The sequence below is a fragment of the Elaeis guineensis genome, chromosome 13 (genome assembly GCF_000442705.2).
Source record: "Elaeis guineensis isolate ETL-2024a chromosome 13, EG11, whole genome shotgun sequence".
Lineage (NCBI taxonomy): Eukaryota > Viridiplantae > Streptophyta > Magnoliopsida > Arecales > Arecaceae > Elaeis > Elaeis guineensis.
In genome coordinates, this window is record NC_026005.2 from 79,432,615 (window position 1) to 79,458,616 (window position 26,002).

General features: G+C 39.1%; 3 protein-coding genes across 6 annotated transcripts; 1 reads left to right on the forward strand and 2 right to left on the reverse strand.

Annotated features, from left to right (window-relative positions):
* Nucleotides 1–4,512: 4,512 nt before the first annotated feature.
* LOC105055857 (GTP-binding protein At2g22870) lies at nucleotides 4,513–8,724 on the reverse strand. Its single transcript, XM_010937863.3, has 4 exons — nucleotides 7,651–8,724; nucleotides 7,235–7,304; nucleotides 4,982–5,144; nucleotides 4,513–4,871 (listed from the first exon to the last, which is right to left on the reverse strand). The coding sequence occupies exons 1-4, from the start codon at nucleotides 8,156–8,158 to the stop codon at nucleotides 4,650–4,652; spliced, it is 963 nt and encodes a 320-aa protein (XP_010936165.1). The 5' UTR covers nucleotides 8,159–8,724; the 3' UTR covers nucleotides 4,513–4,649.
* A 1,437-nt stretch (nucleotides 8,725–10,161) lies between these two features.
* LOC105055858 (uncharacterized) lies at nucleotides 10,162–18,262 on the forward strand. Its single transcript, XM_010937864.4, has 3 exons — nucleotides 10,162–10,901; nucleotides 13,146–13,333; nucleotides 17,436–18,262. The coding sequence occupies exons 1-3, from the start codon at nucleotides 10,259–10,261 to the stop codon at nucleotides 18,063–18,065; spliced, it is 1,461 nt and encodes a 486-aa protein (XP_010936166.1). The 5' UTR covers nucleotides 10,162–10,258; the 3' UTR covers nucleotides 18,066–18,262.
* Nucleotides 18,263–18,421: 159 nt separating this feature from the next.
* Nucleotides 18,422–22,210, reverse strand: LOC105055860 (ACT domain-containing protein ACR1). 4 transcript variants are annotated; one of them, XM_073247908.1, is made up of 9 exons: nucleotides 22,067–22,210; nucleotides 21,661–21,805; nucleotides 21,266–21,353; nucleotides 21,086–21,131; nucleotides 20,232–20,346; nucleotides 20,035–20,102; nucleotides 19,269–19,964; nucleotides 19,027–19,134; nucleotides 18,422–18,933 (listed from the first exon to the last, which is right to left on the reverse strand). In XM_073247908.1, the coding sequence occupies exons 3-9, from the start codon at nucleotides 21,349–21,351 to the stop codon at nucleotides 18,547–18,549; spliced, it is 1,506 nt and encodes a 501-aa protein (XP_073104009.1). In that variant the 5' UTR covers nucleotides 21,352–21,353; nucleotides 21,661–21,805; nucleotides 22,067–22,210; the 3' UTR covers nucleotides 18,422–18,546. The 4 variants fall into 4 exon arrangements, with proteins under 4 accessions (XP_073104009.1, XP_073104010.1, XP_073104011.1 ...); XM_073247909.1 differs by lacking the exon at nucleotides 21,661–21,805; XM_073247910.1 differs by lacking the exon at nucleotides 21,266–21,353.
* Nucleotides 22,211–26,002: the final 3,792 nt, after the last annotated feature.

Below are 26,002 nucleotides of genomic sequence, written 5' to 3' on the forward strand. Positions count from 1 at the left end.
TTAAATTTATATTCTGAATCTATTGTTACTTGTTTGAGTCATTTTGCTTTTGATCATTATTCGCTATCTATCTTAATGTCCAATCAATCCACAAGAGGTCCTCCCTCTTTTAGGTTTAAAAAATTTTGGTTATTTTGTCATACTTTAACTGATGTGGTTTAAAATACTTGGGTGGATGTTGGCAATCATGCTCCTAACCTTCATCTTTCTTTGCTGTTACAAAATGTTTGCACAACCATTCATGTATGGAATTAGAGGTTGGGTAACTTGTTTCGAAAAGGTAGGCGGTTATATTATCAGCTTTATAATTTACAATTGTAAGAGACTGCTATAGGTGGACTTTCTTCTCATTTTGCATGAGTTAATGCTCTTTTTATTATTTGATTACCATAATAATTTGTATAGAGAAGAACTTCTTTGGCATCAATAAGTCTAGACATATATGGTTAACAGAGGGTGATGCTAATACCATTATTTTTATCTTTCTACTATTTTGCATTGTCGGAAAAATAAGATTTCTTAGATTTTTGATCCTAATGGTGATCGTGTAACTCATCAAGATGATATCAATCATGTGTTTGTTCAGAGATGGCTATGGGAGGATGGTGTTGGTCTTTTAGAATCTAGATTATCCTTTGATTACTTCTCTAGTGTCGTTACATCAAAATGTAGGGCTGACTCACTGTATTTCAGATAATGAGATTGAATAGATGGTCATGACTCTTCATCTGGATAAAGCTCCAGGTGGATTTTCTACTTTTTTCTTTTAGCATTTTTGGTCATTTATCCAAAATGATGTTATTACCATTATTCGATATTTTTTTGTGACGAGTTCCCTACCCTTGTCCTAGAATCGGACTTATATTATGCTTATACACAAAAAAACTAATCCACAAACTCCAAGTGATTATAGGCCTATAAGCTTATGTAATACTATTATAAGATTTTGGCTAAAATCTTGGTTAATCATATTAGTATAGTTTTACCTTATGTAATCAATGCAAAACAAGATGCCTTTATTCCGGGTTGTTACATTACTATGAACATTCTTATTATTCAGAAACTTATACATTTTTTAGCTAGGACTTCTAGATCTTGCAGTCTTATGATGTTGAAATTTGATATTGAAAAAACTTATGATCAAATTCATTAGCAGTTCTTATTCAATAATTTAGAGCAAATGAGTTTTCATTAACAGTTTATTACTTGGATTAAAGCTCATGTTCTGCATCCTACTTTTGCCTTAATCATTAATGGATCTATATGGTTTTCTGCTACTCATAGAATTTATCACGCCCCGAACCCAGTATCTGAGTCGGATACGTGATGGCCACATATTTCCTAGGACAAGTTTTTAGGAATATGCAAGTCCTAAATAATAAACAGTCCACAAGAGCACCAAAGAATTATAATACTTCAATCATATTTATCAAATCAAACCAATCTATTTTTATTAAATAAAGTTCATAATCATTTATTTGGTATCAGAAAATAAACTAATTAACTAACTAAAGACTCCATCGCTCGAATTCCATGCTCAAACCCATCCAATGCTATGTATCCCGTAACTCTATAAGAAAAAAAAAATAGATTTATGAGCTTTACAGTTCAGTAAAATTCCTATCACACATATACAAATATAATAACATAATTTAAAATAATAAATAAATAATATCGAAGAAAAATTATAAATCACAAAATCTTATGCCAAGCATGTAATATAACTCAACAATTGTATAAACATATGTATCATAAATCATGCGTTATCACAACTTCATCATAAATGTCACATGTATGTCTATATGACTCATTAATTATGGTTCGCTAACATTTTTCAGATCAATCATCAACTTTCAGTTTGGACTAAACCATAAACTATGCTTCTGCCTATGGTGGCAATCTATAATAACTACGATTCGACCCGTAGTAACAAATCAAAATATCTGTGATTTAGCCCGCGGTGGCAAATCAAGATGTCATGATTCGGTCCATGACTGGCAATTATATCATAACGAGTCCAAATCCTCTTTCTCAATCAATAGTTATTTAATATTTTTATAATATATTCTTATTCAATTTCAAAATCAGATATCATATTTTTCAAAGATCAACATAGTCGATGATATGTATATAATAAAAAAGTATATATTCAATATAAAATCAGAAATACCATCATACATAATACAGAAGAAAATTATATATATATATATGATCATGTAAAGAGATTCTTACCTCGATTAATGATAAACTGAACTTATTAGATTATGATTTGGATGTCAAAATTCTATTCAATATCCTCCTGTTCAATGATTTGCCCTTCTATATATTCACAGTAATATTTTAAAATAAATCAGTTAAATCAACTTAAATACCTAGAATTTTTTGCTGGTCCATAAAATATCTAAAGAAAGATAAATTCATGGGAAAGAAAATTTTAGAGAAAGAAAATAGAGAGAGAACGTAGGGAAGAGAGAGAGAGAAAAAAAAATTTTTTTCTCTTTTTTTTTCTTTTTTTTTTATTTTTTTATTTTTTCGTTTTTCTTCTCTTCTCGGAAAGCAGGGTGGATGGCTTTAGCCGACCCCCCACCCATGGTGTGGCCCACCGACGACGGCGGCAACCCCCCGCCTGACACCGGCAGACCCCGACGGCACGCCTCGGCTGCCCAAGCGCCGCCTATATCCGGTAACGGTGGCCGGCTTGAAGGGAGAAAGAAAGAAGAACAGAGACGACCCTGTTCCACATAAATCCGGCACCTCGCCGGCCAAAACCCTAGCTATGGGGACCTAATTTCAGAGCAGAAGAAAGGAAAGAGGAGGATCTCGGCCTTATCTGGGCTCTGGTGGGATCGAACGACCGATTTGTCGGAAAAATCCCAGAGATCCTTCATGGAAAAATCAAGGAAGAATCAAAAGATTTCTTGACGGCGATGGAAGGGGTTCCGGGATAAGGTGGCTAGGAGGGGGAGGGGCATTTTATAGACTGCAGATCCTAGGGTTTGGCTGCCCTAGGATCCCTTCTGCCAATTGGAAACGAAGAAGAGGAAGACTCCGATGCGAGTCTTCCTTCCCCTGCCTTACGCGCATAGCGTGCGAGGTTTCTCTGTCTCTGTTTTTTTTTTAGGTTATTACAGAATTAAATAAGGATGCCCACTTTCTCTTTATCTATTTATCCTTGTGGCTCAGTTATTTTCTAATCTTTTGCAGACTGCGGTGTAGACTAAATTGTTGCAGGTTTATCATCCAAGGCGTGGGAGCGTAGTGTGTTTTAAGTATTTGATGCCTTTTACTTTGATGTGGTTCATTACTCTCACAATTGCGAGGCTTGAGTTATGCCACTACAATTTACGTTTCGGATCACACTCACACCTTCAAACAGGATCATTCTATTATTTTGTTCTCTTCCACAACTGCAAATTCCTCTTCATTGCTGTTTCCAATGCAAGGTTCATACAGTACATTGGTGCCAGGCTCCATGTGCATGTGCAACTATTGTATCTGCTTGGATTCAGATATTTCAGACTTCATCACACATACTGGGTTGCTATGCTTTATATGCCTTTTTGGGTTGCTTGTTCTGCTCTAGTTTTCGAACTGCTTGCCAACAATCTTTAATGCGTAACAATCCATTCACATTTCATCAGTTGATAGTGTCTTTTAGGGATGGCTGCCGCACAGACTTCTTCCTATGTTGCTTCATTGGAGATGTCATCTATTATTTTGCTGAATTATGGTCTATACAATTACAAGGATACAACAATATACAAAGATAAAGTACTATATATGGTCTTCTTCAACATTTCAGTTCCACTTGCTTCTACTAGTCACTCATCAATATAATTTTTATACCAAGCTTTTCTTTCATAGAGTAGGCTGCTGCACACATTTCTTTCTATATTTGTACACTGGATGCTTCATCTTCAACACTGATGGTACATGGTTCATACACTCACAAAGATATAACTGCTATAATTGGTCTTCATCAACATGTATATTTCAGCTGCAACTAAGGTTACTATGAATATACATTTCAACATACCACATTCTTTCCTAAAGCTGGCTCTGTCATCTATTCTGTTGCTGTTAACTACTTCAGACACCTACGTGAATATATGTGCTGCGCCTGGACTTCATCAACAGTCATCATGCAAACTAATGTTACTGGCTGTTCTTTCCTCGAGTGCTCAGTTTTGGCTTATCTACCTTATGTTATATATTTACTTTTGCACCTGCATATATACATCTTCTCCTGGCTACTTTAGGCAATTAGCCGTTTTGTATACTTCCTTGTGTTCCTTTGTCTTTTTATAGTTCCATCAGGGTTGCTCTTTTGTGTATATAGCTACCTGGTTTGCTTCCTTCTTTGTATCCTTCTGTCCATCATAAATAAAGCTTCTCTTTTGTACCAAAAAAAAAAAAAAACATGCTGCTTAACTCCAACCTCCTGTACTAAAATAACTGGATTTATTGATGTCATTTGAAGAACAACATTTAGCTTTAAGATGCATCAACAAATTAAGTAGGAAGAAAGTGATTGATTCTAAGTTTCCTCAATACTCTATACCAGTGGGTTTAATTATATTTCACATCCACAACTTCATATACAAAGTGATCTGGTTAGAGATGCAACTCCAGCAGCATTAAGCATCACTTTAATCTAGCTCATTATTATCCCAGTAGTTCCTCAACTGTGACATATGGAGAAGTAGTTCATCTCGGCCTAATCCTGTGATGCTGCTGGTCATGATCCATGGCGGAGGTTCTTTGTAGTACTTACTAATCAAATCCTGGAACTGCTTGATATTCTCTTCAGGCCGGGTTCCTTTACCACCCTTCATTTTGTCGCACTTGGTGAAAACAAAAGTCATTCCAATCTGAAACATTACATGAAAAGGACAAACGCATGGGTGCATGGAACCACTTGCAACCAGACAACTAAGTTAATCATGACAAATTGGTAAAAGAGAGTATGGAATTAGCATACGTTGTTACGGCCAAGCCAATTAGCACAGTCCAGGTCAATTTGCTGAGGTGGAATACTGGCATCAATGAGCAGCATGACAGCAACCAAGGTATCCCGGTTTAAGAAGTAACCCTTAGTAAATGATGACCAATCTGTTCGAGCAGATTGAGAAGCATTTGCAAACCTACATGAACAGAGTCATATAATCAAGAGGTTATTGAGATTGCCAACAAGCCAAGTATTTTTGGTCTTGTTCCTCGTAATTTGGATCTGAGAGTTAACTCAGAAAATAAAAATAAAAAGAAATGCCCACAGAGGATTTTTTTTTTCTCACACAATCAAGACAAACTCCCAGACCTTGGTAAAATTTTAAGCATCAAAAAACAAAAGGATCATTTATGAGATTATAGCAAAATATTTAATATACCCAGATTTATAATCTTTAAGACCAAATTTCATAAGCATTCAGTTTATACAAGAATAATACGAGCCCTTGTGCATATGGCCTAGCCTAGCTTTACAGATGGCATCAGTAAAATATCTTTTGTTCCTAATAAGCATTTAGTGTCGACATTGACACCTTATGCTTGTGGCTTAATCACGGTATCACATCAACATGAAACCATGTGCAGTGCTCTGACAATATTTTTTTTGTTAAAAAAGATTTTAAAAAGGAAATTGAATAGATGATCACATGAAGGCAGTGTTTCTTCTAAAGAATGGACCTGCTAGGTTGCAAGGGAATGATATAGATATCGTGATCAAATGGGAAGGCTTCTAAAGAACACTCAAGGCAGCACTAATGAATCAAGATATGTGAGCAAGGAGAGAGCTTAAGGCAGAGCTGTTGCAGTAGCCTCCACATCCAAGCTCAGATAAGCAAAAGTTCAGATCAAATCCTAAACTTCCTAAATGATCCTTGAAAACCATCACAGACCTTAATGGCAGCAAAAACAACCATCAGATCCTTCATGTCCATTCCAGACCAATGGACAGAATGCTTGTATAAGTAATCTATCACATTAAAATCACATGCCACAAGGTGTTGGTCATGTATGAGCACCACTTGAAGTTCATATCAGGTGCCTAAAAAGAAAAATCTCCTAGAAGCATTTGTTACGGCATGCCATCCTAAGAAAGAGAGTGGGCCTCACACTACAAAGCTCCTCCAGAATTTTTAGATGCAAATGAACATAAACAAAACTTATTAGCTGGACTAAGATTTTATAAAGATAAGGCACATCTGAAAAGTGTCATGGAGCTTATATACCAACTGTCCTTTGCATCAGTAATCAACCATTATGACTGCCATTGTTTCTCTTGGAATTATGCCATGAGATGGTTCTGAGCATTCAAATGCTTATTAGAATGTCCCTTGTCCTCTCTCAATTACATCTAAATTACAGTTGACAATAACTAATTTAGGTACAACTGTACACATTATCTTTCATATCTTAAATTACATACTAATTATCTACTTTACAAACATTAACAACATCACTTTCAGAAATGATTTATTAGGTATAACTCCATTTATTGAAAGGCTTTTTAAGTGTTCTTGTTTCATTTCACTTTTCATGACCCCTTGCTTATCCTCTCTCTCATATATCCAATTCCATCCCTGCTCCACTTTCTTCCAACATATTATACTGCTAACCTGATCCTTGAATCAAAAATTCTTTTACCTCCTCATTCAGAAGTGTATATTAATATAAACATATATCGGTCTTTGTTAACAACTTCATCAAATACTATGTTGAATTATACAAATTAATTCTTCCGTTATCTTCTCATCCAGAAGTGACTACCAACAAGTTATTTAGTCAGATGCTTCTAGGGATTTTATTTATTTATTTACTTATTGTTTCCAAAATGCATGGTTATTTGCCAGCACTCAAACATTTTCACTTCCCATCATATTCTAAGATCATTAATTCTTAACTCATGCACTTGAAGCTACTGCTGTCCCTATTTTACCTTCATGAAGGTGCGTTATAACCATTAGTTGGCATGTTGGATTTCCCAATCAATATACCCTGCAAGGTATACCCAGTCCTACATGCATACATTTTGAGGCACGTGGGTCAAAATTTATCCACAAAGGCACCATGAAACAACTAGAACCTAAACATGCTAGCGAAAGATTTATCCAATCTGTTCACATAAGCAATGGAAACATGAACATTATTAGAAATTTATTGTCATAGACCAACCAACAAACAGTTGACATGCAAGTTGTAGAAACACTTGGAGAGCCAAGACAGAGATGCTTACCCGTAACCAGGCAAATCGACAATGTACCAACTCTTGTTGATCAAAAAGTGATTGATAAGTTGGGTTTTGCCTATACAAAGAAGCATTGTAAAAGATCAAAACTCCCAAACCAATACAATCTCAAAAACCCATAATCAGCCATAAACCTGATTATCACATCCAAGTTAAGCTAGAAACGGAACCAGGAAGCTCTAATAAACAAGCAAATATAACAGTAACTGCCAAAAAGGAGCTTCTTTTATGCTGCTCTGAGATCAATTATAAGTTTGAAAGCTCCTCTAAGCGTATGTAACCATGGTCGCACAAACATGCCAATCGGCAAGCTGTGGGAGGCATTGAACTCGCACAGATCCTTCAGAGCAGCATGACACCGGGTTTCCAATCCAAAGAACAGGCTATTAAGAGAAGAAGTGGACCTGGTTTCTTGGAAGTGAGGGCGAACTCCTTCTTGCGGACGAGAGCATTGATGAGGGACGACTTTCCGACATTGGAGCGGCCAAGTATCGCGAACTCAGGGCGGTCGTCCTTGGGGCAGTCACGCGCCCGCGCGCTGCTCTTTACGAACTCCACCTGTTTGATCTGCGCATGGCCGGCGTAGGGACCCAACACGATGTTTGACCCCGAAAGCAACATGTCGGGGGTGACCTCCTCCCGGGGGACGCCCGGCGGGACAAAGAGGGCCGTCCGAACGAGCTCATCCGCCGCGGGCGGCCGGGCGGCGGCGGAGCGTTTGGGAGGGGGGGAGTTGGCGGGTTTCAGCCGGGCGGAGAGGGAGAGAGAACGGCGGAAGGAGGCGGTGGAGGGGCGAGGCGCGGGAGGAGAAGCGGCGAAGGATGTCGCAAAGGAGTGGAGGCTTAAGAGGCGGTGACGGAGTAGCATATCGTCGGGAGGGAAATAGAAAGAGGAACGCGAGAGGAGGACCATGGGGATCGTAGGAGCCAAGTTCAATTAAACCCTCCTACGGGGCTAAAACCAGAGGATCGTCGTTCGGATCTCTAATTATTGGATGCACCTGCCCAGTCTCGCCACATTAAACCCCAACGTCCATTTAAACAATTCAAGATAAAATGAGAGTTGTCAGTTATGCACCGTACATGAACCTGGTCCACTTGGAAGAGGCCAATCGCCGACTCGTTTGGGTGTTAGGGTGGTGGACAACGACAAAGGCCACGAAGGGTGAGAGTACGAGAAGAAGGGCAAGTTGAGAGGAGATGAAAGGATGGGGAGAGGAGGCAGTAGGCGGCAATGCCCTGGGTGATCCAAGGATAGGGGACTTCGGATGTTAGTATATCAACAGTTGCAGCAAAAATAATGGTGAAAAGATGGAGATTGGAGAGGAGATGGTAGTGTTGGATCGCGTTTGGGTAGGTTGGGCTGCGGAGAAGCATTCAAGGGGGCAGGAGCACTCGCGGAGGAGGATACGGGAGGCATCGGAAAGGGAGGTCACTGTTCATTGCAATGTGGCTGGAAGGGCATAGTGTAGGGAATGGAGGAGCGGGGGGGTTGGGGAATGGTGGATCTCGAGACCTTGTTGAAGCCATCAAGCGGGAGACCATTAGTGACGCTCCTAGTGATCAACTCATCAACCTCAGCACATCCGGTCAAATCTCGACGGCCCATCGACAGCCCTAGCTGCTGCTGCCGCTTCTTCTTCATTTTTTTTTTTTTTTGATATAAAAAGATGGTGACATCACTTTGATGCAAATACAATTCAAAAAATCAGCATATAAAATCTCACAAAATATTCATAGACACACATCTCCATGTCGTCATCATCAATCTTGATATGATCTGTAATAAATGAGCTATTCAATCCACAACGTTGTTCATTTTTTGATAGATATGCCAAACAACCATCATGAAAAAGTAATCAAAAAGAGCATCGGATGAGCTCGCACCCACTTCGGCAGCCCCTAGCTTCAATTTCATGGTGTAGCACTATATAATCTTTGTATTCAGGATCAGAGGAATCATTCTTATGGTTCGAAGTAAGCCTCCAATATATCGCTGTCATGCATGAGCCAAATTCATGGCAACACGGGCAAGGATTTCCTGTGCAATGCTAGAACTTGACGTGCGACTATGATTAGAGGTGTAATTAAACTCATCTGATCTCTATCATCTAATCATCATTTTTACATTTAGAAACTAATATAAAATATTTATTCTCGTCTACATTTGTTCATGGGCCACCTAGTTGGGCAGGTTTGGGCCAATGTTGTACGCCCCCGAGGCCTGATCAAGCTTCAAAAACAAGTTTGTTCATTACATAGGCCTGACTGCCTGGGCTTGGCCCATCATGATTTTTTTTTCCAATCCTAGATTATTAGAGTATATTATTTTCGAATATCAAGATTAGTATTAAAATATTTAATTATTTATGTACAGTATTTTTTAAATATTTTTAAAAATTTTTAATCTATTATAATTAAAAATTATTTAAAAAAATTGAAGTATAAGGGTCAGGTTCCACTTCTAGGCCCGAAGTCTAGACTGGCTGGAGCCTATATAATGTATCATTCATGTCCCTGCTTGAACTTTTCATCTTTTATTTTTTTAAATAAATTATAATAATTTTTTTTTGAAGTTCAAGATAATTATAGATTTTTTTTAATATTTTAAAAATATATATTCTGTTATATAATTTTTTATTTTATATATATATAAACTCTACTAATATTTTTTTGTTAAATAAACTAATAATCGCATCATTATCTAATCTATATAAATTTTAAAATATTTTATATTTTTATATTTTTAAATTTTAAATTTTTATATTTGATTAAGAGATTATATATATATTTTTCAAACGTTTGAAGGGATCATGTATTATCCCAAAGCTTGCGTGGGATCGGAATAATTTTATTTTATTTTGTTTTATTTAACCACCGACCTGAAATACCACCCTCTTTTTCTTTTTGGTAACAACACACCACTCTTCGAAATCAGGGGATCGTCATTTAGCACTCCATAATACTCGTTCGTTGTTGAGTCGTTTTCAGATAGGAGGAGAAGAGCGCAACAATGTCGTGGCTCGCGAGGTCTTTCGCCAACTCCCTGAGGTCCGACCTCCGCCACGGCGGCGGCAGTGGCAGTGGCGTCGATGACGACGGTGGAGACGCCAACGAGGGCGGAGCGGTGAAGACGGGAGAAGACGGAAAAGGAGAACAAGACCTTCCGATCGATCCAGAAAGCGGTGGCCGAGGCGTCAAAGAGGATCTCTCGGAGCTTACCAAAACCCTAAGTCGTCAATTCTGGGGCGTCGCCAACTTCCTCGCCCCTCCCCCCCCAATCCCCTCCTCCACGTCGGATGGCGATCGCCAGTCCGATCCGGCGGCCTCCGAGGGTGTGGATCAGTCGGAGTTCGCAGAATCTCAGGCGATCACGGGAATCCGGAGTGATTTCGCCGAGATCGGAGGGAGATTCAGGTCCGGAATATCCAGGCTATCCGGCCACAAGGCGGTGTCGGAGATCTCCAAGATTGCCTCCACCTTTCTCCCATTTGGATCCGAAGAGGACGAGGAGCAGATCGAGGAGTCTGAGGGGAGGCTTGGCAGGGATGCTGTTGGTGTTACGGAGGAGGTGTTGGCGTTTGCGAGGAACATCTCCATGCATCCGGAGACATGGCTGGATTTCCCATTGTTGGCTGACGACGAAGATTCTGATGGTTTGTCTTCTTCTCTTGTCCCCTTCTCCACTGATAGGGTTAAGCTAATATAGGCTTCAATTGGATTACATTTCTAGAGAACTGTGTATTTGTATTGGTATTGATATCTTATGGCAAAGCAATCTGGAATTGTTTATCACTGATCAATTTACAAGCTTCTTCTTATCACCAGGGTAGATTTTGATGAGGTTGTCTAATTTTGTTCACTCTTTAGGCATGAAAAATTAATGATCTCATGAACTAGATATCTGGTTTTCATACTGTTATCTGTTGTTCAGATTGGTAGATTTAGGAATAATGGGGGTGGGATTGAGATAAAATAATGACAGAATGCTTAAATAATTGTGTCCTTTTGAGTGAAATTGAATAAAGATGATGGGAAATTGAATTATTTAAACTAATATTCCAAGGAAGCTTGCATATTATAAATCAAATGTATTAGAAATGATCTAATTTTGATTCATTATTCAAAAATCAATTTTAGTTGTTTCTTTTTAGAAGCATCTAGCTTTAGTGGTGGGGTTCGAGGTTAAGCTACTAATGCTTTTCTGGTTGGCAAAAAACCCTCTATGTATCTTAGAATCCCAAAGCATAAGTTAGAGCACAAGTTAGAGCAAAGCATAACTTGCAACCAAACAAGTTAGACTGAAACACTTTCATAAAGATTTATTTTATATATACTGTTATGCATTATATGAAGTGATAATGCCATACGGTCATTAATGTGCTCTTGTTTGTGCTTTTGCTGCTGGGGTTTCTCTTTATGATCAAACTTGTTCATTGGTTTTTGCTTGATAAGCAGGATTACCTAGACACTTGGCATGGGTGCCAAGTGTCTGAGTATCCTCAAGTATCTGACACGGCAGCCTCCAAAAATCTAGGTGTAAGAAAATGGCATACATATATTGTGTGTATGTATTTGTGCAAGTGTTCATGTATATATTTGGTGTGTTTGTATCTAATGATGCTCATTTAAAAAAGAAAAAAGAAGCACTTACAATTATAGATCCTATTTAACAGATAAACTAATGGAATAGCCACAAGTTTGCAAGTTGTTTGATTTATTTTTCCAGATTCAGTTAAGATGTGTTAAGATACTTAAAATGATAACCAGTTATGATATATTTGCAGTTCAAACGTGATGATGTTTCACTTAAAGTGTTCATATAATTGCAATAACCTTATATTCAAACAATAATTATTATTTGTTTAACATGTCCATGTAATCTTGATAACTTTATATTAGAAATCCAGCACAAAAATTCTTAAGGATACTTCGTTAAAAGTGTCCTGCACTAAAAACATTGTCATCGGCATGACACTCCAAAAAATAGTGCTTAGGACTTTTTTTTTTGTTGCTAAAGTCAGTAGAACACTTGAAGGTGGAGTGTCAAGCCATGTCATGTCATGTCTTGAAGTGGCAACACTTTCTGACTGCTTAAAAACAGAGTTTCCAGGTAATAGTGTTCATAAGATGCTTAACTTTTTACCAAATGACTTCTGCTTAAGCTTTACACAATAAGTATCAAGTATATGCTTCTCCAGATTTATAAAATAGTAGGTCAGATGGTATTGTTTTTGATTTTGAATGTGCTAGCCTTAAATTTGAAAACTTGAGGAAATTTGATCAAATTGAAGTCCATTAGGAAAAACAACATTAGCTTTTTATGCATTGATAAAAAAAAATTGTCCTGGTAAATACAAATATAAATATATTAACAAGCATACCATATATTTGGGGCACTGTGCAAAATTATTTTTGTTGTAGAATGCCAAAGATGACCTCTCTTTTCAGAGATAAACTTATAGCAAATGGGTTTTATATTAATTGATTCAGGGAATGTCCAGTTGATGGTGAATACTATGCATAACAATATTCCTTTCAAAGATGATAATGATTTTCAGATATTGTAGTTCTTTACATTCTTAGTATGTTATGTCTTGATTAGAATTTGATAAATTTTGATATGCACAGCATTTTAGCCTTTGTACTCTCACCACCTTTATGTTTTCCCATTTGATCGATCAATAAGTAATCTTTGTTTTAGTTGCACATTTTTTGTTTTAAATTTTCAGTGGATGGTATAACATTCTTTTGCTAGAATTTTAGAGCCCATCCCCCCCCCCCCACAAAAAAAAAAGTTAAAATTTTCAAGGGAAAAAAAATCTTCAATCAGAAGAATTTTCAGCTTTTATTTTTGTTCTCTATAGCTTCTTACATCTGATAATATTGCTGTCTTCAAGATTTTGATATGTCTGATGTCCAACAAGAGCATGCACTTGCTGTGGAACGCCTTGCACCAAGATTAGCAGCTTTGAGGATTGAACTCTGCCCAACCCATATGAGTGAAGGGTGCTTTTGGAAAATTTATTTCGTGCTTCTGCATCCCAGACTCAATAAGCATGATGCTGAGCTTTTGTCAACACCTCAAGTAAGTTTGCTAATCCCATAATGTCTCATTTGCTTATCACGATGCTTTTCAGCTGTCAGCACTTTAACCTTTTAACATGGAATAGCATATTTCTTATAAAACATTGCCATCAATGCATATATACATGGATTACCGTAAATGGTCCTTGAATGTGGTATGCTCATTTTGGATCTTGGTATCCCATCTGATCTCATATGCAATTTGGAGTTTGGTTTTTCATGGAGCCTTTTTTTGGCTCTTACCAACTACATACCTCATGCTTGAGATTTGTCATGACTGCAATTGTTTGAACTTGCCTTCTGTATATTGTCTAATAGCATTCATCTTGTTTCTATACAACATAAATAGCAAAGTTTTACCCCATCAATTTGGGGTTTGATCATATTTGCAATATCTTCCTACTTTAAGCCAAATTTTTTTAAAGGTTCCCCATATAAATATTTTCATGTACTGGATTCTAACATGAACAAAGGCCCAGTTGTTTTCATTAGATAATAGTATGTATGAACCAGTATATTTTTTATTAAAATATAATCAATTACCTTTCTGTTCTAATGGTTCGATTCAATCAAATATCTTATTCTGTGGCTGTTGGATCGCTGACTTTTACATAGAGCCATAATTATAGAATTTACTCATGAAATATTAGAGTGTAGCTTAAACAATTTCCAGTAGTTTGTAATTATTTTTATGTGAAGCTAGGAGGGTAAAATGGGTTTATGGAGAATTAAAATATTTATGCAATATGTGTGTAGCACCATTTGAACCCTCTTGTAGATTTAATGTGGTAATTTAGACTGTATAACCATGTTTACACATTATCTTTTATGAAACATAGATGTTAACATACTTGATATGATATTATCTTTTAAATATATTTTAAAATCTTAGCATATGAAACATTTCATTGCTACTCAATCCATGTGCTGTTTATAAGTGATTCTTGTTTTGGCTTATGATTTAATAAATATAAATACCATGCCCTTGTATACGTAATTACTTATTTCCACCAAGATAGCATAAGAGTGGTTGGATGACAATATGCATAAGTCTATGCGCTTTTAGTAGGTGAGAGCAAGTTATAAGCTGAAAGAAAGGTGAAGAAGACTGTTGATGCAATGGAAGACTCCTCAACTATAGTGCCCAGGGTCATGAACACTGAACAGTTTAATTCTGTTATACTCAATAACTGAAAGTTAAGGGGTGATAATGGAAAAGATGTATGACTTGTACATAAAGCCTATGAAAATTGACAGAGGAGATAATTTTTCCAGAGAAACCTGATTTTAGACTTGGCAGGGGAGAAAAAGGGCTCTTGAAAAGTTGGGGAGAACAATGCTGACAAAAGAGTATCTCTGGGGCATGATAGAGTTATTTTCAGTGGTTAACAGAGTAGATTTGGCAGTGCAAGACATCAAGCAAGATTTATATAACATGATAGAAATAAAATAGGATTAGGAACTTAAGTTTGGTTGGCACAAAAAATGAATGTCATCAGACCCCATGAAATCTGGTTTTCCATTCATTTTTTTAGTATTCTATATATTCTTTTCTAATACTCTCTTCCTTTGGTCTGATTTTTATTTTAGTTGGAACATATTCTGAATCAAGAACTCTTATCCAAATGGTCAAATATCAAACAGGGGTCCTAGTTACAACATTCTTGTGCATCAAATTGGTTGTGTAGTGGCAAGATCAATTGGGAGAAGTGGTTCAACTCTCCAACAATAAGGTGACAAATTTGTAACATAATGAGGTTTATAAAAAAAGGACCAGAGAACCTTTTGAATTTCATTAAGAATGAGAAATTCTTCAATTCTTTTTGAGGTTGGACCTGAACTGACACTCCTGAGGTGGAAGAGTGGGCTGAAAAAGTTGAACGAACTTGGTTCTCTTGAAGAAAGCAGATAACACCACCAAACCATTAAATTTAAAGAAAGGTGACTTTTTCGATTTAAAATTTCATCTGTGATCAAGGTAATCTATATCAATAAAAGGGATGAAAAGTCAACATGATACGCATATTAACAACCTTGACAACTTGTTGCGGATCTGTACATTATGAACGTAGAACTGTTGATAGCCTGCACTTCAGACAGCTAGTGATAGTTCTGTTACTTTACATCAGCAAGCTGGATATATGAAACCTAGTACACTTGATGAATTATTCAAGCCCTGCAAGACATTCTATCTTTTGTTTGGATTAACTTATTTTAGAGCCTTATGAGGGGTAGTTGTATGCTATTGCTGAAACCAGTTGGCAGCTGAACATGGATTTTGAGGAGAGGAGACAACAGCTCCTTTACAATAGAAATCCTTGGAAGCAGGTGTAAACTATGGACTCAGCTAATATGAATAAGGAATGGATGGTTTGGATGGTTACCAGTTTTCGTTTTTATTTATTTATTTATTTATTTATTTATTGAGCAGTTGATGAATCAAAGTAACTTGAGAAAAATTCTGATGAGAAGCTTTAGTTTAATGACATCATTAGAGGATTGATTTCTCCTCTGGATAGTCATTGTTATTATATTTCACTAGTTTCATTAAATAGGTCTTTGTTTGGACAATCCAAAAAATGTATATTTATCTATGAGGGCTGGTGTATATGTAACAACAATTGCTAGCAAGTTGCAATCATGTTTAGCTGGTTTTAAAAAGAAATCATTTTCAAAATTTTATGGTTCATTTTGATGCTCAACTATGAAGAGACCTAGTATGTGGCTCTACATGATAGTTCATCCTATTAAATAGCAAGGAGTCCGAATAGCTAATATCCTAATGAGTGGCAGGAATAGGGACTCTACAATTGACTAATCTCACAGCAAGATCTATGTGATTGCTGGTGCATGGACAATCTCTAGAAAGTGTAGCCAGGAAGGCAGAAATATAAATATATAGAGATTTGAGAAGAGGGAATGCATACTCAAGTTGCCATTCTTTTCTTTATTCATAAGGTCGTTGTTAATTTATAAGGTTAGGCCTTTATAAAGGATACAAGTTTCCTGTCTCATCAGGCAATTCTTTATATTTTTGGATTGATGATTGGTGCTCTGATATTCAACTAGCCTATTGTTACTTGAACAGTTAGAAGTGCTGCTAACTAGAGGATTGGTTCAAGGATTGTCTTAAAGGGTCATATTATTTGTAGGAACGTTAACTGATAATGAACTTAAGGATTTAAACATCAAGGATATGGAAGAAGATTTAACAACAATGAAGATTCCATCAGTAACGTTGCCAATGTTCTTACTCTTGCAAAGAGGAATTGAAAGGGGTCCTGAGTCGATATTATCTTTGAGGCTTGGTTTATCTTGCAGAAAGTTGTGCTGCTGTATTAGCTGGTATGCTTATGGGTAGAAATATTTGAACATGAGAGAGGTTGTAGAGGTTTCTGGATCTCCTCCTTCATCCATCCTGCAAATGGTATCCAAGAGTATTGAGCTCTATACTGGTGATTTCTTTGAGGTTGGGTCATCTGAGAGGATTCCAAGAGGAGTAAGATACTGCTGGGTTAACACTTGCAAAGGCTTGGACTACGAGGAAGTCTTTAGTTTGACTAGGTGTACACCAAAGGAGTGTCAGAATGCATAACTGATTGAATGATGTTGCAGAGTTTGGAGAGATGTTAACTGAGACTCCGGATTGTTTTAAGCTTGCTTTTGATAGGCAAAGATGGGTAGATTCATGGTTTAGATTGACAAATGGTTTTCAGATTTTAAGTGTGCTGTTTTCAGAACTAGAAATGCTAGTTTTGGATGAACAGATCTTAGATTTCTGTTTATCAAGTTGGAGCTTTTGCCTCTGGGTTGGGGTTTGCTTTCTGGATGTGTTTAGCTTGACATTGCAGCAATAATATTCGTTACAGTGTGTACTTTCATATGCTTGTTGGTCATATTGGATGCATAAGAATTCTGTGTCTTAAATTTCATTTAATTGACTTGTGTGACTATGACAAATAATTTGGAGAGTTTGACATCTAGGATGATTTCTTGGTTTAGTACCACCGCTACCACTTTATATTTACCATTGAAAAATAGATCTTTTGCGATCTGTTTCTTTTATTTGTGGTTTTTTACGTACTGCCTCTTGTTTTATGCAGATTGTGGAAGCCAGGGCAATGTTGTTACAGAGGTTGCAGAGTCGGACAAAGCCAGAAGTAGAGAAACCTAGGGTAGATGTATCATACAGGAAAGGAGATGATACCTCAGTTCCACTCAAGGAGCAGTTCACCGGATCAAGAGATATCTATGAAACAACATCACCAAGGACTCGAGAAGGTGGGACTTCTGTCTCATTTGCAGATTTTGAGACGGAAAAGCATCCTATTCTAACAACCGACACAAGAATTATTGACAAGTCTGTAATTGAAGAACAGCCGCCAGTCCGACCACATAAAGATGTTAGTGATACCTCAGAAATCTTCATTCAAAAATTTGATGATGAGGGTGATGACTGGTTGGAAGATGATTCAGGAGAAATGGGCGTTCCAGGAACCAGCGCCATTCCTTTTGAGAATGACGAAGATGTGTCATTTAGTGACCTAGAAGAAGAAGATGATAGAAACGTGCCTGCAAGCTCCAAACCAGAGTCCAAGACAATCAACTCGCAGCCAAAGGATAAAGCAATGTTGGTTGACAAAAGCTCAGGGGGCTCGGCAAAGGAGGGAAATTCTATCATCCAGCAGACTAACGGGGAATCAAATGATTGGCCAAGTGTTGATGATATTTGATTGCGTCCGGCATCATATACATATATATATATATATCGTCAGTCTTAAACCACTGGTTTTATTTGTGCCATTCATATGTTGCTGATGTTCTGTACATGAAGTTTATTACTTGTCAATGTTTCGTATGTGAAATATGGAATATAAACAAATTTGTGAACGCCTCCCTTGGGGAATTGCTTAAGCTTGCATTTGGTTTATTTATTATCCTTTTTGAATCTAGAACGTTAGTAGGTGGGTATAATTTCATAGGGTGATTATTCTTTCCAAGTCTAGCTCTAGCAACACTTTCATTGGAATTTCTGGATTTCATCCAAGACTTCCACACGCCGACGATGAAGAGAGTAATGCATACGAAGTGGTACAAAGCAAATCCCAATTCTCATACCAAGTCACATATCCACAAACCTGTACTACCATTTGTAGAGTCAGAAGTAGCTCGGTACTATTTATTTTATATATACACTACAATGCGGGTCCCATCTTATGATTTGATGGACCCGAAGTTACTCGAGAATCGCTCGATGCGCGACCATAGTAGGCTACCCAGGGAAAACTTGGGACGGTCCTCCTCGGGATTGTTGTTTCTTCTGGATGGCGACGGGTCCTTGCTAGTCTTAACAGGCGGCCATCCAGGATTCTCCTTTATCTCCAGGTTGAAACTCCCACCGACCTCTCTCCTCACGGCTTCCATCCTTTCTGGGTCCACCTCACCCCCATGGGCGTCTGTGACGTAGAACGTTCCCACCGCCGTCTCCCCTCGTGTTGTACACTCCGCCCTCGTCAGCGAGAGGCCGTTCTCTCGGAACGCCCGGGTGACGTCAGACAGTAGGCCCTGTCGGTTTCTGGTGCACAAATCCAGCCTCAGTCCCTGCCAAGTATCAGTTTCTAGCTGGTATTATTCTCAATTCTGGATCACAAACATCAAACACGAAAACACCTCTTATCTTATTTTTCAACTCACATGGGAGACCCTCCGTTCCACGGCAGCCACCAAGCAACGGGTGACCCTTTGCCGCTCGCTCTCTGTATCCAAAATGGTGCACCCATCCATGTGCCGGATATAGTACTCCTGCAGCAGCCCCGGTACCAACGGTAATACAAATATATAGATAATAGATACCAAGTATCCCTTGTTATTACGGGACCGGCAGTAGAGACTTGAGTGGGTTCATATCTATTTATGCTATGATTAGTTCATTATACCTGGATGGCGAGAGGCCCGTGGGAGCTGACGGCGGCATGGAAGACGAGGTACTGCATGTCGGTGAGGGTGCAGACCGTGTCGAAGAGGAGCCTGGGGCGATCCCGGCTCCTGATGTTCACCACCGAGTACCCTCTCTCCATCCAGCTATCGATAGACGCCCTCGTCTCCATCCCCATCGACGATGAGGACGGCCACCCGTTCCTCCTCACCTCGATGTTGGCCGCCGCGAACTGGTCTGCGTCGGCCGGCGGCGGAGGGGGGCCGGCCTCGTAGTCTCGGTCCTCGCGCATCAGCTGGTGGAGACGGCGCTCGGTGTGGACGCGGCCCGGAAAGGGGCCGAACATCCGCACCCACCGGCGTTCGCCGGGGCCCTGGTGGGCCCCCACGACGCTGTCGACCTGGTCCTGGATGTGGGCCAGGCGGGCCGTGTCGGTGATGGCCCGACCGGTGGCCCGGTCGGCGACGTAGGCGATGCAAGCGGCGCGCTCGTTGTGGGTCCAGGCGTGGACGCCGACCACGTGGCAGGCGAGCTCGGTGAGGACGGCCGAGATCTCCGATAGGAGGCCCGGCCGGTCGGTGGCGGTCAGCTCGAGCGCAGTGTGCTCTGAGGCCAGCTGGTGGCCGGGGCCCACCAATTTCCCCAGGCACGTCCGCACCTCTCCGGGGCCCACTCCACTCCGCTCCGCCACCAGCGACTGTTACAGCCACACATCATCAGTTCGAGAAGCAGCAAAACAAAAGCATCGTGCAACAGGCTTATAATACCTGCTGGATGTAGCGGACAAGGGTGGGGTCTGTGAGTTTGCTGCCGAGGTGGTCCGTCACGTGGAACACTGCACCACCATCCATATACATATGGATACATATTTCAGTCAGTTGCGAAACTCGAACGGGTGGCGTACATGCAAAACGTAGATTCCGTGTTTGATATCTATAGACACAGAGAAAGTAACGGTGTATACCATCCATGAGCCATCCACCGTCGGATGAGATGTAGGATTTGGAGATGACGAGGTCCAGATCGGTGAGGACCTGTACCATGTCCAGCAGTATCCCATGCCTGTTGGCGCTGTCCACCTGGAACGCGGGAAGTCGGAAACAATCAATCGCAAAAACAAGACCCCACAAAGGGTTTCACTATTTCTATCTCTCTAATAACAAACCCATGTATTTTTCCGGGTGGGCTTCTATATCGGCCTTCGTGGACGTATCACCACCAAAATACGAGACCGCATAATTTATGTTTTTTTTATCAATCTAGTTAATTATTAGTTAATTATTGTGAGAAACATAGCGGTCATTTGGCAAAGAATTCACCCGTTGATGGATAAACCTCGTGGTAGATCCGTTACGCTATCCAGCCGGATATTGATGGAGAATGTGAATTCCCGGCACAGATAGACTTTAACTACTAAGTCGGTTAAAACCACATAATTAAATGTTACCCAAAATAAATAAATAAATAAATAAAACGACAGAACCACATAATTAAATGTTACCCAAAATAAATAAATAAATAAATAAAACGACAGCTTCTGGAGGGCCGGTACATGACACGTGGCAGATCACCGTCTAGCAAAGTTCCAATAAGACTCCGAGTTCCCCTGGCCCTTAGGTAACGTATGGCCGCATGTCCCCGGTTCTCGCAGAGATCCGACAGCCGCAAAATGACGTGGTTCTCTCTCGCGATGTCATCGCCGCCACCCGAACCCTCGGGAGCTCGGCAAACAGGGACGAGAGTGGGACTCGTCGCTCTCACCAGATTATTAAATTTAAAACAAACAAAGGGAATCGGGGAGAGGAAGCCGAGGGGTACCTTGACAAGGGTGCAGCCTTCACACGTCTCGTTGTCGATACAAACCCTGGATTGAGGATCATCATCACCACCACCACAGATTAAATAAACTTTGTTAAAAAAGAACGGTAGATTACTCCGTAGAACAGAACAAAGGAAAGCAAAGCGGGATTAAAGTAGGAGGGGAGAGAGATAGGGGACCTTGGGGGATGGATCCGCTCGATGAGAGAATCGTAATCGGGGTCGAAGTAAGGCCCGTACGATGCTCCTCCTTCCATCATCGTCATCCCTAAAAGCCAAACGAAAAGCAGATCGGGATCACATCCCCCATCGAAAATTAGATCGTAAACCCAAGCTTCCCGAAACCAATCCCATCTCCTCGTAATATGGTAGAAACAGAGCATCAAACGCTATTATGAAAAACGAATTCTTTAAAATAAATTAAAAAAAAAAAAAAAAGACAACGCGTACTGCATACAAATCTACGCGTTTCCGCATAAAATTGGAAAGGAAAAAATGCATACGAGCGGCGAAATCCGATAGAGAAGACTGGATTTTTAATTCGAGAAAGCTAGCGAGCAGTGATTCGGAATCACCTTTCTCGAAATTTCTCGTTCTTCTCTATTCTCTCAAGTGCCAGGAACAGGCAGACGCAAGCGGATCGAAGAATCCACCAGGTTCCGGATACCGATATCGCGCGTGCGGTAGGCCCAGGGAGAGACCCCAGAGAACGATAGATCCCTAAAAAGATAGGAGAAAGTTAGTTAGGGAGAGATGAAGCAGTGGAGACCCATCTTCCTTGAAATTTATGAAAACGGATGGAGATAAAGGGGAAAAAGAAAAGAAAAGCAAAAAAAAAAGAAAACAAAGTGTGGGGACTAAAAACAAGAAAAGAAAAAGAAGTGCAAGAAACAAAGGGCGGAAAGGCCGGCGGGCGTTGCCGCCGTTTTTGTATTAACAAACAAAACAAAAGAACAGTAGGAGGAGGGGAGCCGAACGAACCAGCCGCTAATAAGCTTCTCCCGTACGCCCCCTTCTTCTTTTCTTTTTCCTCGTTTCTTTTTAATCTTTCTCTCTTCCTTTTCTTCTCTCTTCCTTTCTATCTCTCTTTCTCGCCGGACCGTGCGCGCCTCCGTGAATCCTCCCCTGGACGAGTGCGAGAAAGAATTTATTTATAGGCGTCGAGACACGGGAGGAAGAAAGAGAGAGAGGGGAGGGATCTACCTGGCTACAGCTGCCACGGATCTGGACACGTGTCGCGTTGGTGCGGGGGAGCTCCATGGCCCAAGTGCGGCGGCTCGCTCGTTTAGAGCGACACCCTCGGACACGTGCTCTTTGACGGGGTTCTCCCCATTCAACCACCCGTGAGCATTTGCGCTCACTCATCATCCTCATAGGACGAAACCTAGGATGAACAAATCATGCGCCTAGCACCAACACACGTGGCGCTGCCGTAATATCACACGGCCATACCATTCCTTTTCTTCCAAAGAAAAAAAAAAAAAAATCAGTTACAGAAATAGCTTTATAATATTCATTAACAAAATTATAACGAAAAATAATGAGAACAAATGCTCGAGGCTCTGCATGCCTGGAAAGAGGAGAAAAAAGAACTCTTTCTAGAAATAAATCAGAAATATTATCTTATCCAAATGAAAGAGCAAAAGATGCAACTAACAGTTATTATTTTTTTCATCAAAAAAAAAAAAACAGTTATTATTTCAGGAATAGAATGGTTAAGACAAACAAAAATATATCGACTGTCATTCAAATTCTGTTATTAATATTCACAATATAATAGGAGGCCTTCATAACCATTAGAATTACCATTATAACAGCTGTCATGTTAAATGACCTTCCAAGTTGTTGCAGAATCTAAAAGCTTTACCTTTTTGATTCACTCATGTAACATCACATCAAAGTGATTTAAGAAAAGAAGCAAAAACTATTGCCATCAATTATCTAATTCCGTGTATTAATCAAAAACGATTAAGTGAATAAAAATCAACATTAATGTTGATGAGCAGTAGACTTAATGTTTTCCAAATAAGTATGCATGATACGTAAACAATTTTTTTGGTTCCACTTTCGATGTTTGTAGACTTCCAAAATCTTCGTTGGCAACAAGAGAACATCAATGAATTGAATCCCAAGATATGCGAAACTTCGACTCTTCTATGATAGATTTCGAACGATAAGAACCATATCTGGTGGAAAACTCTAACAGCTCTATTATGCCATTCACACATAACCCTCTCTTGTTATCGCCTTCCAATTTTTAAGGTAATAATTACGTGGCATGCTGACAACTCAGACTTATCACATCCCAACAAGATGACAGAAGCCGATTTTTAGCACTGTTGCATGAGATCAGACTTAGATTGAGTTGAAATAAAAAACATCAGACGATTGATTGTTATCAACGATTCCGTTGTAGACTTGAAGTTTCTTTTGACTTGTAAAAACATGCGATAGACGCTTATCCACCGTGTAATCGGGAAAATTTGTCCAACAGACAAACACGCAAACTTTCAAGACAAATGATGAATCAAGCGGTTATCCTATTGGTCAAAAATAGTTAGGAAAACTAGACAGATATGGTTCTAGAGAGAAACTAATGGCTGGAAAAGGTCCCAAAATAAATGGATACACGCATTTGCTCACCATGGATATGATTATCCATGATATGTCCTAAAAATGTTTGGTTCGCAACCGAAATTAGAATGAAAATGAAAATCAGAATAGTTTGGAATCGAAATCGGAATGATCAAATTTTTCAAAGTATTTGATTCGTGATCGGAATCAAAATCGAAATCGAAATTGAAATGAAAATTTGAATTCTTAGAGGAGAGTAGGGATTGAGTTCTATATATATTGAGTCATTCTCATTCCATCTTAAAATCAGAATCGAAATGAAACTCCTCCCAACCAAACAATTGGAATGAGAATTATCCATTTCTATTCCGATTTCGATTTCAAATCTCCACTTTCTCCAACTAAACACTCCTAGATTAATTGGATCACTGACTTCAGCTAGTTTTCAACACAAATATTCTACACATGTTTAGGACCTAAAATGCTTTATCTTAAAGCTAGGACAAAAACACGACAGTCAGACAATTTTAGATATCATGGATATATTAACACGTCTCGTGCAGCCACCATACTTGTACAGAAAATACGGGATCCAGCTAAGCCCTACCACAGGAAGCAAGACACGAGACATTGGTTTTTAAAGACAGAACGATGGCTCGACTGCTATAATTTAACAATTAGAATAAAATTATTTTTAAAAAAAACGAGGAGAAGAAAACAAGGATACGTACGCTACTAAATTCCAAGCAAACCTGGTTCCCAACCAAGCTCGCTTGTTAGCTTTAATTAAATTGGGCATCAATTCATACCTTATACAATATCTCAAATGTCTAAAAGGCTCTACCACAGCATGGGCGATGGTTTTAGAAATATAAGAATCTAACCGTGCCAAACTTGAGGGTTATCGGACCTAGCCACGCGGGTACAGCTGACTTGGGACACCCCCAGCCAAGCTAGCATAAAAATATGGACCTTTGAGAAGATGATGACACTCACCTTCTTCAATAATGAAGTAACTTTATTGAGAAACAGGAAATGAAATGAAGAGACAAACCAATACTGCAACTTTGAGAGCATTTCGAACAAAGATAACAACTTAATTTGGTTGCAGAATATGAAAGCCAAAAGTGTCGTTTTATTCATAATTAGTATTGCATATCTTCTTATGTTCATAAATATTAAACTATCAAAACGTACAAGTAGAACAAAAACAGCACAGTGCAAATGTGTCTTTAGGTCATGATATGAGCAAAAGCAGCGAGAAGAATAACAAGACGCAGCAGGAAAATGTGACAAGACTGTAAACGTTATTTCAGTCTGTCTGAATCAGGTGCCCGATGTCTGAATCAGGCGTCTTCAGGTGCCTGAAGAACAATTTCAAATCGAAAGCATGTCCATCTTATTTTATTCCTAAATCATATGAGAAGTATTGACTGCTCTGAGACGGCTATAATCCCCGCAGTAAAAAGGCATGCATCAAAAAAAATGTTCAAACAACAGCCACCTATGTTGTCAACACAAAAATCATATCAATGAATTATCGGCCAGCTCGATTACCTAGCTATGTGAGAACAAATATCATATCAATGTATTATTGACCAGCTTGATTAGATAACTATGATACATATATAGGATACGAACCTGAACTGGACTGGATCTGATACCATCCCTCGTATTCATTATTGAGTAGGGTTGGTGCTGGAGAAAATTCAACGCTGCCGCATGGAGTTTGGACGATAAGGGAAGCACATACTTCCCATCGTTAATCCTCGATATTAGGCCTAGCAAACCCCTCCTGTGGAACTGCAGCCTGGATTTGCACAGTTATTCTAAGAACCTAGGCCAGCCATTTGGACCCTGGTGTCTGATAAAACACAGTAGTTGGCATCTATCTGCAAAACAAAATAGACTTCTTGTATAATGCATAATATGCATTTGGTAAATCATTACAAAGGGACCAATTAGTTCAAAACCGAAAGGCAGCATTCTCACCATACTCCTCAAAATAAATAAATAAATCAAAGGGGGCCAAATGCCTTCACAGTAAATAGCAGTGACAACACCAGATTGTGGATTTTTGCCTTTTTGGTACAAATGCATGGACTTTGTTTTAATAACCAGTACCAGAGGATTCAATGATATTAGATCAAAAAAGAGCCAAGAATGTTTTATCTATAGAGGAAACATGGCAATTTGGTGGATTTAATTTCTGTTCTTTCACATCATTTGGTTTTCCCTAAGGTAAACACGAATCCAAAGTGATGTTCTATATGAATGGTTTTTTTTTCCAGCAACACATTCTTTTGGAAGCCAAACTTCAAATAACTCTCATGCTTGGTAAAT

What these genes read in the sequence shown, in the direction of transcription:
- LOC105055857 (XM_010937863.3), bottom strand. Translation starts at nt 8,158, where the DNA reads ATGGTCCTCCTCTCGCGTTCCTCTTTCTATTTCCCTCCCGACGATATG. An exon ending in GTCGATTTGCCTGGTTACGG is followed by an intron (nt 5,145 to 7,234) that starts GTAAGCATCTCT and finishes CTGTTCATGTAG; the next exon opens with GTTTGCAAATGCTTCTCAAT. An exon ending in ATTGGCTTGGCCGTAACAAC is followed by an intron (nt 4,872 to 4,981) that starts GTATGCTAATTC and finishes GTAATGTTTCAG; the next exon opens with ATTGGAATGACTTTTGTTTT.
- LOC105055858 (XM_010937864.4), top strand. Translation starts at nt 10,259, where the DNA reads ATGTCGTGGCTCGCGAGGTCTTTCGCCAACTCCCTGAGGTCCGACCTC. An exon ending in TGACGACGAAGATTCTGATG is followed by an intron (nt 10,902 to 13,145) that starts GTTTGTCTTCTT and finishes GCTGTCTTCAAG; the next exon opens with ATTTTGATATGTCTGATGTC. An exon ending in AGCTTTTGTCAACACCTCAA is followed by an intron (nt 13,334 to 17,435) that starts GTAAGTTTGCTA and finishes TGTTTTATGCAG; the next exon opens with ATTGTGGAAGCCAGGGCAAT.
- LOC105055860 (XM_073247909.1), bottom strand. Translation starts at nt 21,351, where the DNA reads ATGACGATGATGGAAGGAGGAGCATCGTACGGGCCTTACTTCGACCCC. An exon ending in AAGGCTGCACCCTTGTCAAG is followed by an intron (nt 20,347 to 21,085) that starts GTACCCCTCGGC and finishes CCCGCGTTCCAG; the next exon opens with GTGGACAGCGCCAACAGGCA. An exon ending in CGGTGGATGGCTCATGGATG is followed by an intron (nt 20,103 to 20,231) that starts GTATACACCGTT and finishes ATGGTGGTGCAG; the next exon opens with TGTTCCACGTGACGGACCAC.